This window comes from Rhodnius prolixus, unplaced genomic scaffold (assembly GCF_049639745.1).
Source record: "Rhodnius prolixus isolate KJV_2025 unplaced genomic scaffold, Rpr scaffold_6, whole genome shotgun sequence".
Classification (NCBI taxonomy): domain Eukaryota; kingdom Metazoa; phylum Arthropoda; class Insecta; order Hemiptera; family Reduviidae; genus Rhodnius; species Rhodnius prolixus.
In genome coordinates, this window is record NW_027411634.1 from 16,044,398 (window position 1) to 16,059,158 (window position 14,761).

The following is a 14,761-nucleotide window of genomic DNA, read 5'->3' on the forward strand; positions in this document are numbered from 1 at the left end:
TTCTTTACTATGATGAAGGATAAATGTGTGTGTTTTATTTGCAATGCAACAGTAGCTTTGCCTAAGAAAGCAAACGTTGAAAGACATTTTCTAACAGTTCACAAAAATTATGAAGAAGATTATCCACGCGGTACTGCGTTAAGAAAGGCCAAAATACAACAACTGAAGGCACAATTAACTGCGCAACAAAATAGTTTTTTCAAATGCAACACGAACTCGAAGACTGCTACGATTGCCTCATTCAAAGTAACTGATACTTTAATTAAACATAATAAACCGTTTCATGATGGGGAAGTATGGAAGGAGGCTTTTATTAAAGCTGGTGAAGTGTTGTTCCAAAATTTTAAAAATAAATCGGAAATAATGGCATCCATCAAAAATATGTCGTTATCGCGAAATACAGTTATGCGTAGAACAGAAGGAATTAGCCAAAATCTTGAAGATATTTTACATGAAAACATTAATAAATGCATTGTGTTATCACTACAGTTTGACGAATCTACTGACTATATCGGCACTGCACAATTATGTATTTTTATTCGAATGGTTTTCGATGATATGTCGGCCACAGAAGAATTATTAACTATTATTCCAATGCATGAACGCACAAGAGGTCAGGATATCTTCGATTTATTTAAAAATTATGTTGCCCGTACAAATTTTCCAATTTGCAAGTTGGCATCAATAACCACAGATGGGGCTCCGGCAATGATCGGGAATAAAAGTGGCTTCGTTGCTCTGTGTAAACGTGATGATGACATTCCAAATTTTATGGATTATCATTGTATTATACATACTCAAGTGCTATGTTCAAAAGTACTGAAATTTGATCATGTTATGGATGTTGCATTTAAAATAGTAAATTCCATAAGATCTAAAAGTTTGTCACGTCGTCAGTTCCGCGCTTTGCTGAAAGAATGCGGCGATGAACACAGTGAACTGTTACTACATACTGACGTAAGATGGTTAAGCCGTGCTACATTTTTAACGAGATTTAGAGAACTTCTGCCACAATTTACTCATATTTACAATGCTCATATTTACAAACTAAAGGCGATTCATATCCACAATTAAATGATGAAGAATGGCTTCTTGATCTTGCTTTTTTCTGCGATGTTACTGAAAAATTACACCAATTAAATCTGCAACTACAGGGTAAAGGTAAAACAATAATAGATATGATAAGCATTTTGAAGTCATTTAAAGAGAAACTAAATATGCTTGCAATGCAATTAAAACGTCGTGATTTAAAACATTATCAAAATCTGGCTGATGAGTCTAAAAATAAAAAGAATCTTACTTATAACAAATATGCCGATATTATTGCACTGCTTCTAAAAGAATTTGAAAGATTTCTAACATTAAGTGAACTTGAAGATATTGCCTTTTTTTTGTCTTGCCCATTTAATGACAACATCGATGTTGAAAATGTAGCTCAGAAACTAAACAACTTTCTCGGTACTACAAATTTAGCAGGCTTAGAAGAAGAAATAATAAATATTAAATGCGACATAAATCTTAAGTCACTGGTTTCAGATTGTAATTTTTGGAAACTGATAAATAAAGATAAATATCCAAATATTTGGACTTGTTGCACCTTTTAATGCCTTCTTTGGATCAACTTATTTATGTGAATCCGCATTTTCATTTATGAATGCGATCAAAACAAAACATCGATCGCAATTAACAAATCAACATTTGGAATCATGTTTGAGAATTGCCTTAAGTTCATATGAGCCAAATTTTGAAAAACTTGCGGCACTTATGCAATGTCGGGTTTCGTCCAATTGAACATTGTTATTCGTTTGCTTATTTACAATGTACCTACTTTTTTTTTAAGTTAATAAGTATTTCATCTCAAAAAATAAAATTGTTTTCTTTATTTGTCATAATATTTTTTAAATTGAAATTCTTGTTAATTACCCGTATTTATTAAAATATCAATGAAAAATTTGAAAAATCCGAAAATAGTTTGCCCATATTTAAAGTCGCCCGTAGACTAAATTTTTCAGAATAAGTAGCCCCCAAGAGATAAAAGTTTGGCCACACCTGTTCTATAAGAATGAATTTCTTTTATATACGAGGGTCGTTTGAAAAGTCCGTGCAAAGTCAGAGAGATAGCACTACTGGCGCGTATCGAGGTTATGTTTAGTTGGTAGCATCTCTTGGAAGAACACACACCAAGTTTCAGCCAGATCGGTCTATTTCTTTGTGTTTGGCATTCGTTTGAATCGAGGAAGTCGAGTGATTTTCAAAAAATGGACGAAAAAGAATTTCGTGTGTTGATTAAACACTACTTTATGAAAGGCAAAACGCCTCAGGAGACTAAAGAGAAGCTTGATAAACATTATGGTGACTCTGCACCTTCGATTAGAACAGTTTATAAGTGGTTTCAAAATTTTCGGAGTGGCCATATGGGCACAAGTGACGCTGAACGTTCTGGACGCCCTGTTGAGGTTACTACTCCAGAAATCATTGATAAAATGCATGATATGGTGATGGATGACAGAAGAGTGAAGGTGCGTGAGATTGCTAGTGCTGTGGGCATCTCGAATGAACGGGTACATAATATTTTGCATCATCATTTGGACATGACAAAGCTATTCTCAAGATGGGTGCCGCGATTGCTCACGCTTGACCAAAAACGAAATCGTGTGAAGTGTTGCAAGGACGGTTTGCAGCTGTTCCAGAAGAATCCGCAGGACTTTAAGCGTCGTTTCGTCACTGTGGATGAAACATGGATACATCACTACACTCCTGAGACCAAAGAACAATCTAAACAATGGGTTACCAAGGGGGAATCTGCGCCAAAAAAGGCGAAGACCGTTCCTTCGGCCGGAAAGATTATGGCGACTGTCTTTTGGGATTCGCAAGGAATAATCCTCATCGACTATCTGGAAAAGGGTAAAACTATTACAGGTGCATATTATTCATCGTTATTGGACCGTTTGAAAACCGAGCTGCAAGAAAAACGCCCACGATTGGCCCACAAAAAAGTCCTTTTCCATCACGACAACGCACCAGCTCACACCTCAGCAGTTGTGGTCGCAAAATTAATGGAAATAGGGTTCCAACTCGTTTCACATCCCCCCTATTCTCCAGACATGGCTCCCTCGGACTACTATTTGTTCCCCAATATGAAGAAATGGCTGGCGGGAAAAAGATTTTATTCAAACGAGGAGGTGATTGCAGAAACGAATGGCTATTTTTCAGACTTGGACAAATCCTATTATTCGGAAGGGATCAACAAACTAGAGCAGCGTTGGACGAAGTGTATAAGCCTAAAAGGAGACTATGTTGAAAAATAAAAAAGGTTTACCCCAAAAAATTAAGTAGTTTTTATTTTTGCACGGACTTTTCAAACGACCCTCGTATGTTATGTACATCTTGATGTTATTGTAATAATTTTTACGTAAGAAAATTGGTTTTATTTTCCTGACAGCCTTCTTAATAATAATAATAATAATAATATCAAGCTTTTTTGAACGCTCCAATAATCTTGCTCTGGTCAATATCATGTGAGAATATTTGGGAGGCCGTGGTCGGCAGTTGACCTGGCAGTGAAAGTGAGAAGGCTACGGAAAACCAGCGTTGACCGCACGTCTTCAATAAGGTTCGCCATCTGGCAGGTCTTAACGCTCACGTTTTTAATAATGCTACTTGTGTACGTATATTATTTCGAACCTGGCAGTGGACATTTTACAACTGCAGAAGAATGTCTAAATTGATGACGATACAATTTACTAGGTGACATTATTTACGAATGGGTGCGTGTTGAATTACAATATGATAATGGGAATTTTCTGTTTTGAATTTTCACCTGAGATACACGTTTTGGGAAGCATGAGTATGAAAAATGATTTATCCAAACTTTTAACTGGATCGATTCAGGAAAAGAGTAGTTTATTCTAGCTCGTAATTTGCTTAAGAATACACTGACAAATACAAAAATTATGTCCAAATCTGACTGACCAGAAATTAAATGATTACCTTAGATCAGGGTTGGCCAACTTTTCTGTATATAAGATCTACTTTTTATCTTAAAAGTGTGTCGCGATCGACTTGTCATAGGCGTAGTCAAAGGGGGAAGAAGGGGTGTGAAATGCATACTATGTTTATACACTGTGTTTCAGTATAAGGTGCATTCCCAGCGAGCTGTGGGTAGATAAGTAAAATATATTATTTTTTAAATCACTTATTAAGTTTTCGAGATACAGGCTCATGAAGAAAATAAATTTCCAGACCCAACTTTTGGTAGCAGCATTCCGTACATGCGGTACCTAAAAAATTCTATTTTCCGACACTTTTCCAAGATGGATTTTTACTAACTTAAAATGCAATTTAATTTTTTTAATCAACTGCAATGTATAAGTTGTTGTACTATTTGTTCGTAAATATGAAAAAGTTGTTATAAAAATGCACAGTATGGCTGATAATTTGATTTCAATATTTCACTTTCGCGTTTTTTTTGGGCCAGGAAAATTTATCATGAAAGAATAATATGACTTACTTTTTGCTAATCTATCAATAGCTCGCTGAGTACACCTCGTATTGAAATATAGATATACGGCTCATCAACAACAATAATTATTTAAAGGGCCAAAAAACTCACATCCAGGGGAATTAAAAGAACATGGATAATTATTAACAATATTTATTAATTCAAAGTAGCTACAGATAAAGACAGATTTAGAATTTACTTTGTTGCCTTAACATTAATGGGAAGACTTGAGTTTGCATGTCTCTAACCAAGGAATAATAATTAGGTGTATATACTGGACAAAGATAATAATAATGAGTCTTCAGTATGGGAATCAGTCAGGGACAGAACGTTGTTTAGTCTTCGTTAGCTTCAAGTATGAAAATGCCGATTCGCTTAGGTATGTAGATCCGAAACAAGAATAGATTATATTCGCTACAATTTGGTGATACTGGGATATTTTTCTCGGTTGACATATTTCCAAAAATCTTCTTCAACGATCGACCAAAACTGGCCTCGTGATCGACTTTTTGGCCACCCCAGCCTTAGATTATTAAATGGCAAAAAAAAAACAGGTTCTATCCAACCATCATCTCCAAAGGGTTACCGGAGGGTTAATAAGAATCGTTCAGCCAAAATAAAGAAATGATAATAAGTTACTGGAGAAAATTCTATTATGTATTGAACTGGGCTCCTTTCAACCCTTCAAAAGACTAAAACCCGCGTTGCCAATTTTGTGGCAGCTACTGGTGGCTGGAAATTACAAGAAATTGACTTGAGATGACGTCAACTCAAACAATTGCGCAAAATCGAAAAGATTTTATAAAGAATATCAAGTGTAATGATTCTTTCGAGGTCATTAATTGGAGCAGGAAAAGGTCTAAGGAACGTTGTAGCACTGATTATTTTAATCAATGCTGTTCTTGTGCATACATACCTTTTTAATTTAACAGAGGAGCAATGAAATAAAGGAGCAGCGACAAATAAATTAATAATTCAAAAAATCATTTACAATGTCGGCAAAGAAAAGAACATAAAGAGATGAAAAATTGTAATATGTATACAAAGAGCTGGAAAAAAAAAGTATTCGGTGAGGTAAACTAAAAAGAATCTTTAAATATGGTACAGTAACCCTTCAAACATGAAATTCAGTCGTCTATCTAATTTAAACGAGTTCAAACTGTGGAAAAGCTAGACAAACAACGTGAAAATACAATCAAAGGACTGAAAAGAAACGTAATATCAAGAAATATAACAGAAAATACTAAATAAAATAACAGAGTTCGCTTTGAAAACGAACGTGGGTGCTAGAGATCTGACAGTTAACACTCACAACCACTTTCAAAGAAAGAGTAATACTTTTTTTTTACATTTTTGAAAATTTTTATTAAATATTTCTCCATTAATGGTGCTAGAAAGCATATTCCCTTTATTTCCTGGCCTTCTTTAGACTAGCTTACCGCTTGTTTGCTGTAGCAAGTCTTCATTTCAGACCCTCCATTCGTGTATCACTTTCCTTCTGCGCACAATCTAAAAGAAATTCTGTCTCCACACGGCCTGCAGTTACCGTCCAATGGAAGAAAAAACAAAAATGGTTTCTGGCATATACTATCCCTCCAGATCCATTCTGGCAATAGATTAAGATTAGAAAACGGGACGGACCCATGCCCCACGGCACCGCAGCCACTAGAGGCTAATTGTGCCTTCTCCTTTTAAGTCTAGTAGATGGAACCTTCCCAACTAAAGAGGTTGAGAACTTTCCCCTACCAGTTCCTTTTGCGCTAATATCTAAATAAATTAAGGAATAAGTTTGATCCTTTACATGAAAGATATTGATCACATAAATATGTGGCAGGAGGTTTCAAATTTTTTTTTGGTAATTAAACGCAACTCTCCCAAAATTACCGAATAATTATTAAACCTTCTTGTTTGTAACAGATGTAACATTATTTTTTTAGCCATTTTGTGTATGCTTGAGAACATCTAAAGCTCTTAACATTTGATTTTTCTTAGAAAAATCACTCGGAAAACGACCTATTTCCCGATATTAAGAAAAATACTAGCTTTACTGCCTTGGCAATATTTTCAGTAGAAAGAGGATGAAAAATTAAGTAAAAATGACCTATCACGTGCTCTTCTTTCTCTTTGATAACATGTTAAAAATTTGAAATATGATTAGTAAATAGCAGATTTTGAAATGGCCTAGCACCTTTAATTTTCGAGATATCGAATTGCGGTTTCCGGTTTCTTTCATAACTTATTATACTCTTTAAAACTGTGTATATGAAAATGGGGGTCAACTGCAAACCCTCACTTATGGACGCGCGTCTGCCGCGTATGCGGGCAGGAATCTAAAATCAAGTCACATATACTGAAACTAGAGGTGACGGGCAACAAAGTTTTTCCTCTACCATTTTTTGCTCAGATCAACCCTTTAAACATGAAATGCATTTGAGCCGTCTTAAAATGAACACCCTTTATATATTATGCTTGTGTGCCTGAGACTCCTGAGTATGAGCATAAATGCAGAGTGAACTCTAATTAGCCTTAATTAAAACTGGGACTTTAATTATATGCATGCATATACGCACCATTAAAGTGCATTGCTGTAAGCAGCCTCGTTTTTTCCACTGGGACTTGAAGTTCTTATGTGAAGAATTCGTTTTCTTCTATTCATTAACATACCCAAGATTTGTAGAATATTTTGCAAAACATGCATTAGTAAATTATTTTTAAACAAAAAATTAAATTCAAGATAAACAAAAAACCAGTGATGGCATCCTACCCGTTCGCGCGAACCGTTATTTTTAAAATTATGAAAAACCTTAGGGATCAGGTTATTAAAAATAAATGAATTACTCCTTGACTTCAGTTTTGAATCGTGCGCCAAGCTCTGCAGTGTTGCAACTGTAGACTGTCTAAGTAGAGAGCCGTACAAAATTGTAATCTGTGTTGCAATAGTGTACACAATAGCGGTAAAAATGGTATTTTTAAAACAAAGTAAGGCTAGGTAAGTGATTTGTTTTTAACTCTTAAAAAATAAAGAATAAATTCCTAGATATCACTTCGACTTCATGGAACCGGTTTCTAAAAATTTAGGATACCATCACTGGGTATCACCTCAAAAACACGTAGACTATTATTTCTCTTACCAGATTCTTAGTAGGGAATATCAATGGTCTTAACAATAAATCGAAAACCCCTGGCTAGCAAAGAATAAAGGACATAGCTCAAAAAGCTTCTGTCCACGACGAGGCTTTCTCGAGGGTTATCCTACATTAAGCCAAAACAGAAGTTATTGATGTTGCGAACATTAATCTCCTAAGCTACAGCCGACTCAGTCTGTAGCCAACAAACTCTATAACTGATGCTTTCGAGGTATAATGATTAAAGCTATGCTATCAAGTTACCAATTTATAATAGCGATAAGCCAACTTTAAACGTCTAAATTCTGTATATACATAAATTAGTAAATATTATATTTAAACATTATACAGCCATTTAATCAGCGAATTTTTAGGATTTATTGCAGGATAAATTTCTTAATGATGGAGTTCGTGCGGGAAAATGCCCTGTTCCAGAAGACATACTAATTTCACTCATAGGAGAATTAATAATTATTTATTTATATACACTCAACAGCAAAAAAAACCGGACACTCAGATTTGGTCTCATAATTTTGTTAAATACGCTAATCTTTTTAATTTATGGTAAGAATTGGTTTATTTATAAGTTATTTACACAAAATCTGCCACAAATGACTAATTATTAACACAAAAATATAAAATAAAGAAAAAATGAGAAATTAACACATTTTTTTTAAAACTTTATTCTTCATTTTTATCAGGTTTTCTGACAAGGGATGTTCTTCTAATAGCGGGTATTTCTCCCTCTTCTACGGCGAAGGGCCCTAATCCTGTCAGGATAGAAGAAATTAAATTTTGGACGTACTCCACCGGCAGAGCATCCCACTCTTCACGAAGAGCAATTTGGAGCTGATTTAGGTCACTAGGAGGAGGATGACGATGTCTAACACGCCTTCCTAAATTATCCCATAAATGTTCTATGGGATTCATATCAGGAGTTCGTGCAGGCCAGTCCAGAACTGTGATTCCCACTTGCTCCAAGTATTCGGTAACAATTCTGGCGGTATGTGGGCGAGCATTATCCTGCATCAAAATGAATTGGTCACCAATAAATGGAGCCAACGGGATCACAGCCTCTAAGAGCACTTCCTCAATGTACCTCCGAGCAGTCAGAGCCCCCATTATCAATGAAAATCAGTTCAGTACGGGCGTGGAAATTGATTCCACCCCAAACCATAACTGATCTCCTTTCGGAAGGTCGTGACTCGCGAAGAGTACATTGAGCAAATCGCTCCCCTGATCGTCTCCAGACTCTGTCTCGATCGTCTGAGTGGTATAGACCAAAGCGAGACTCATCTGCGAATAAAACTGTTCCCCATTGCTCTACAGTCCATGAAAATGCTGGTAGGCAAATAATCGCCTTTCTCTACAATGCCTTTCCAGGAGTTGGGGTCCTGTCACGGGGCGCCTTGCATCAAGTCCACGCTTCCTTAGTCTCCGCCGTACTGTGTCCGAGCTAACACGCGTATTTCGCGCCACTTGAAGCCTGTCCCGAACCTCAGGAGCAGTTAAATGGCGGTCTCTCAATACTGAGAGCGTGATAAATCGATCGTCAACTTCAGTTGTGGCCCTTGGTCGGCCATTGCCAGCCCTCCGCTCGTAACTGCCAGTCTCCCGGAAACGCTGGAGTGCATCATTAATGGCGGACTTCGATACTCCAAGGGTTTCTGCGATAGATCGGACGCTCAGGCCTTCTCTTGCCAAGGCATCAGCTCAGGCTACGTCTACATTCGAAAGAACCATTATTCTGGACCAAAATGAAAAAAATCACGTCTATTAATGACAGAAAGGCGCGGTTAATAAATTAAAGATCTTTAAAGGTGCGAAAACCTACTTACAGTTTAGAAGAGTTCCGTCAGGTAAAGCAGCCCCAAGACAAATAAGCCACATCTGAGTCTTATCTCGTGCCCTACTGATCCTGAAGGGATTAGTTCAATGGACTTAGACCCTTCCTTCTCTGTAATAACCAGATTACCCACAAAAGCAAACACATTACTGATAATCAGCTTTTAATATAAAAAATATTAAGTGTCCGGTTTTTTTTTTTTGCTGTTGAGTGTATTTTGTTTCATTATTCTCTTTTGGGCATTGACTGCGAGGCCATTAGCTCCGCAATAAATAATATCTAATATTGTTTTATTTCAAACAAAAAACATTCTCTACAAAACAAAATGAGGAATGATTAACTTAGTGCTTTTTTAATAGCATGTTTTTAACAAAACTATCTGCCGGAAGTCGAGAATGTTGAAGAATAATTCAAAGCAAAAAAACAAACATAAATGTAAAAAAAAGAAACCAAAAAACTCGTATTTGTAATCTTTTAGAAAACAAGTAAGTTAAGAAACAAAAAATAAACAACTTATAGAAAGTAAATTAAATAAATGTAAACAATTTAGAAACATAATTAGGGAGGAACAGTTCTAATTCAAATAAATAAGTTGAGTGATATCTCCGAAATCCGAATTAGTGAACCTGAATTATATCTTGTTCTGTCGTTAAAGGATAAAGTTTTTTAAGAAGTAGCTTTTCGAGGATTTTGGAAAGAAGTGGTAGTAAGCAGATTGGTCGGTATGAAGTACCATATTTGCTTGTTGCAACAACCGTTGCGGTTGTAAATAAAATATATTAAACGAAATGCAATAAAAGTTAAGTTAAACTAAATACAATTAAATTTATTTATTACAATTTCATAATAAAGCTGGCTGTGCAAATTGAAATAGTTTTAGTACATTGTATTCATTGAGGAAGTGCTTGAGCATTGCTTTGGCAAAGTTCATCACACATGTGAGGCGAGGACAACAAAAGCACAGATCATTCTAGGTGCGTAGATCGTAGAGTGTGAAAATGCAGGATTGGAGTCCTTAGCCTTTTCTTCTCTCAAATCACTAGGATTACAGTATAAATTTAAAAAAATCAAATCATTAACGAGAAAAATCAAATAAAATGGACTCAAAATTTAAAAACTTTTAAAAGAAATTAATCGTGAAATCTGACGGGCCAAACTGCTCGAATCTTTAAAAAAAAAACAACTCTAAATTCCAGACCCAGGCCACTCCACTGAAAGATAGGCTACTTTACTAACAACCACTACTTCAGCCACTCAGGAGAATTAAAAAAAAAAATAGATGATATTTCCTAATGAAAACCTGCACGATCGCTAGACCACTTAATGGCGGTTTTAAGAGAAAGTAAAGAGAGTAATTATATTACCTAAATTAATTTGTTGTTAAAATATGTTTTGGCTAAAATAATTAATTAACTTTAAAGCCAACAACAACAATATCCAGTTTGGCACACTAATGAAATATCTTGAAACAAGCCGTGGCTTAGTGGTTGCCAACCACAAAACCAAGCTAGGATTATGTCTGTCTCACTAGTTATCTTTTCCAGCTTTTATAGTTAATGCTTGTGTTAATCGCAAACGAATTTATAAACTAATTTAAAAATTAAAAGTAGAAAATATCTTTAAAAAAATCTATTCTTGTTAACATTTTTAATTAAATACTCATCTTTCATAATTCCAGAGAGATATTAGCTGGAAGATTAACTACTAATTCGGCTATACAGCTGATTAATGTACAGGTTAGCCAACTGAATGAAATTGTGATTAAAATTAATGTTTTCGTTTTACATCAAATGAAAGTTTACTGCAACTAAAAATTCCAAATTTAATAAAATGAGGGGGCTAGGTCATCTTAAGGGTTATGAAACATATTTTACAGTAATGAGTGAAAACCGACTGCCTAAACTTGCACTGTATAGATCAGGAGCCCCCAAACTTTTTACACAGGGGGCCAGTTCACTGTCCCTCAGACCGTTGGAGGGCCGGACTATAAAACAAACTATTTTAAAGTAAAAAAAAAAAAACGGGAACAAATAGAATATTTAAATCAACAAACTGCCCAGTATTTCTGTGGGAATTATGGGCCTGCTTTTGGCTAATGAGATGGTCAATGTCCGGCTTAGTTATAGTGCTTTGCATTTCTTCCTATTTCTGCTGTTATTTTACACTGTTTTCGGAGCCGTGACGCGTGCATCCTGCGTCTTCGGAAGTAGTTCTGTAAATGAGCGACGCCGCCACATACAGTGCTCCTCTCACTGACCACCGATGAAAGATGCCCCTTCCGGAAGTGCGGCATTGGGCGGGATAAATGTCCTCATGAGTCAACACAAAGTTGCGGATAACAGAGTTGAAAAGATCCTCCCAATTGCAGCAATGGCTTGCTGTTATTGGCTGTAATCTGACTTTGTTCATTGCAATAACGGAAAGTGTATAAAACAGAGGGTACCAGATTTGATCGGAAAATGGTCTAATCATGTTCTTTCGCTCGATGTCAACAGGTCTAGTCATTCTGGCTATAGTCGCTTGTAAAGAGATATAAGTTTATTGGGTATTAATGAGAACTTGCGCTTTAGACAAACTCAGGGTGGTGAGCCAGATTCGAGTATCGAGTTACAAGGCACTGAGAATCAGGTCTAGAAATAGATATTACCATATAGACACCAACTGGATCTGCACGATTGCAATCTAAATAGTACTGAAACCCTGGAGCACTTTCTCTTTGTCCGCTGCACTCTCCACTGAGAAGAAACTATTTGTGGGAATTACTCCAAAAAGAGTCCCTATTAATGAATATTCCCATAATAGACTCATATGAACACCTAAATAAGATCGACCATTATGTAAAGGAATCATTAAAGCTGAGATCATAATAAACGAATAAAGAAATACGAGTGGAGTTTATCTACAATATTTTAGTTATGTCTAATTTACATGAAGAATCATTACTGTTATCTTTAGTTTAATTTATTGTATTATATTTAATATTTACATTTACAATGTACTAGTGATTATTTAAAATTATTGTACACGACGAACCCCTGAAATATGTAAATTTACATCAAATACAGAAATTTATCTATCTATCTATCAGTAACAAAAATGTATATAATAAAGTATGTTTGATAGTAGCCTCCGTCCACGACACCTAATTCGGCAGATGAACGTAGAGCCCGCATGAAAAAATAGGCATTACTTTGTCAATCAGATAAGAGGCATTACTGTTAATTGCATAGCGTCACAGCAGAATAGAACTTCTGTTAAATCAGTTGCAAGATACGTGTAACATCCCCAATAAATCGATAAATTCTTGACTCCACGAAGACCATACTCCCGAGATATTTAGACCAAGGAAACTATACTTTGAAGTAAATGAATTTGTATTGGAATTGGGTCAGTTTTGATAGAAATTTGCATGAATTTTTGTTATATCAAAGGGCCTAAATATTAATTTTTCTAATCTAATCTAATCATTGGCGCTAGAGCCCATTAAGGGCCTTGGCCTCCATCAACAAATCTCTCCACTCGGAACGATCCCCGACTTTCCTCCTCCACTGCCCAATACGGAGTCTTTGGAGGTCTGCCTCCACATCCTGCAGCCTCGGGCGACCCCTTGGCCTTCTCCCTCCAGGATGTCCCTCATATATTTTGCGGGGCCATCTCTCCCTCTCCATCCGGTGCAGGTGACCCAACTACTGGAGCCTTCTCAATTTTACACATGAAACCAAGGTGTCCTCTCTGAACAGTTGGTATAGCTCCGTGTTTTTCCGAATCCGGAAAACCCCGTCTTCGCTCACTGGGCCGAATAGGCATCGTAGCACTTTCCTCTCCCAACAGTCCAATCTGGCTTCCTCTGCCACTGTCAGGGTCCAAGTCTCCGACCCGTACATCACTACAGGTCTAATCACTGTTTTGTATATGGTGATCTTGGCCTTCCTGGAAACATCTTTTTTCCGGAGCGTTCTTTTCAGAGCACCCAGGCACTTGTTTCCTGCCATCAGTCTGCTCCTAATGTCCTGGCCTACCTCATTCTTGGATGTGAGGGTAGTTCCAAGATACTTGAAAGCCCCCACTCCTTCGAAACGGTGTTGCCCGACCTCGAGGTCGCAGAGCCTTCTTCCATTTCTTGTGGTCACCATATACTTAGTTTTTTCTTCATGGACCCGCAGTCCACACATAGCCGTACCCTCCTCCAGTTCCAAGAATTCTTTCTTTAGCTCTGTAACTGATCTCGCTATTATTACCACGTCATCAGCATACGCCAAGTGCTGTGTCATCCGGTTATAGATGGTCCCGCCTGGGTTGCTGGTAACTCTTCTTAATGCCATCTCTAGTACCAGATTAAATAACACCGGAGACACCGGGTCTCCTTGTCTTAAACCCACGTTCACACCGAATTTTGTCGACACTTCTCCCTGGATAACCACTTTTGCTGATGTTTGATTTAGAGTCATGCGCACAAGCCTGATAATCTTAAATGGGACCCCTAGTAGTTTCATACCTCTAATTAGTCCAGTACGAGATACAGAATCATATGCCATTCTGAAATCCACGTATAGTTAATGTAAATCCAGATTATTTTCATAGAAACTTTCTAGCACCATTCTCATTGTGAATATATGATCCGTTGTGGACCTGCCCTTCCTAAAACCACACTGGTATTCCCCTAGCACCCTTTCTGCCACCATTGATACTCTCTCTGTAATCAAGGTTGCAAGTATTTTATAAACCACGCTCAGCAGAGAAATTCCGCGATAGTTGCTGCATTTTAGCCGGTTTCCTTTCTTATGAATGGGGAAGATCATAGCTGAAGCCCACTCCCGAGGCATTCTTTCTTCTAACCATACTTCCAGTATAAGGTCGTATATCTCCTTCCTGATCCGATCCCCTCCTAGTTTTACCATCTCTGCCTCAATGCTGTCCTCACCAGGTGCTTTGTTCGCCTTCAAGGTTAACAAAAAATTAATTTTTGGCTAATTCATTTTATTAACTACTGTATCAGCAATAAATACATTTTAATTAATCCTCCATTGTGAACTAAATCCATTCATTGTTATTAAAATTCAAACTTACGTTGCAAACTATAATTAAAAAAGAGAACAGAAAACTATTTATAAAATTAACCTTCATATAAATAGTTGAGAATGGAACTTTTTATAGCCACATCGTTTATATTAGTACCTTAACATCGTAATCCTCCATACTGAATATAGCAAGTGCGTTTAATTGTTCTACAAACATGGCAAAGAGAAGCCAGAGTAATTAGCTCTAATTTGCATCTAGTAATACTTGGGG

General features: G+C 36.7%; 2 protein-coding genes across 7 annotated transcripts in view; one reads left to right on the forward strand and one right to left on the reverse strand.

Annotated features, from left to right (window-relative positions):
* LOC141460164 (trace amine-associated receptor 8c) overlaps positions 1-14,761 on the reverse strand; it is a 471,099-nt gene that overhangs the window by 262,098 nt on the left and 194,240 nt on the right. The window lies entirely within an intron of this gene.
* Positions 13-1,074, forward strand: LOC141460386 (general transcription factor II-I repeat domain-containing protein 2-like). The gene has a single exon (XM_074140318.1). It carries the CDS (start codon positions 13-15, stop codon positions 1,072-1,074), a length of 1,062 nt encoding a protein of 353 aa, XP_073996419.1.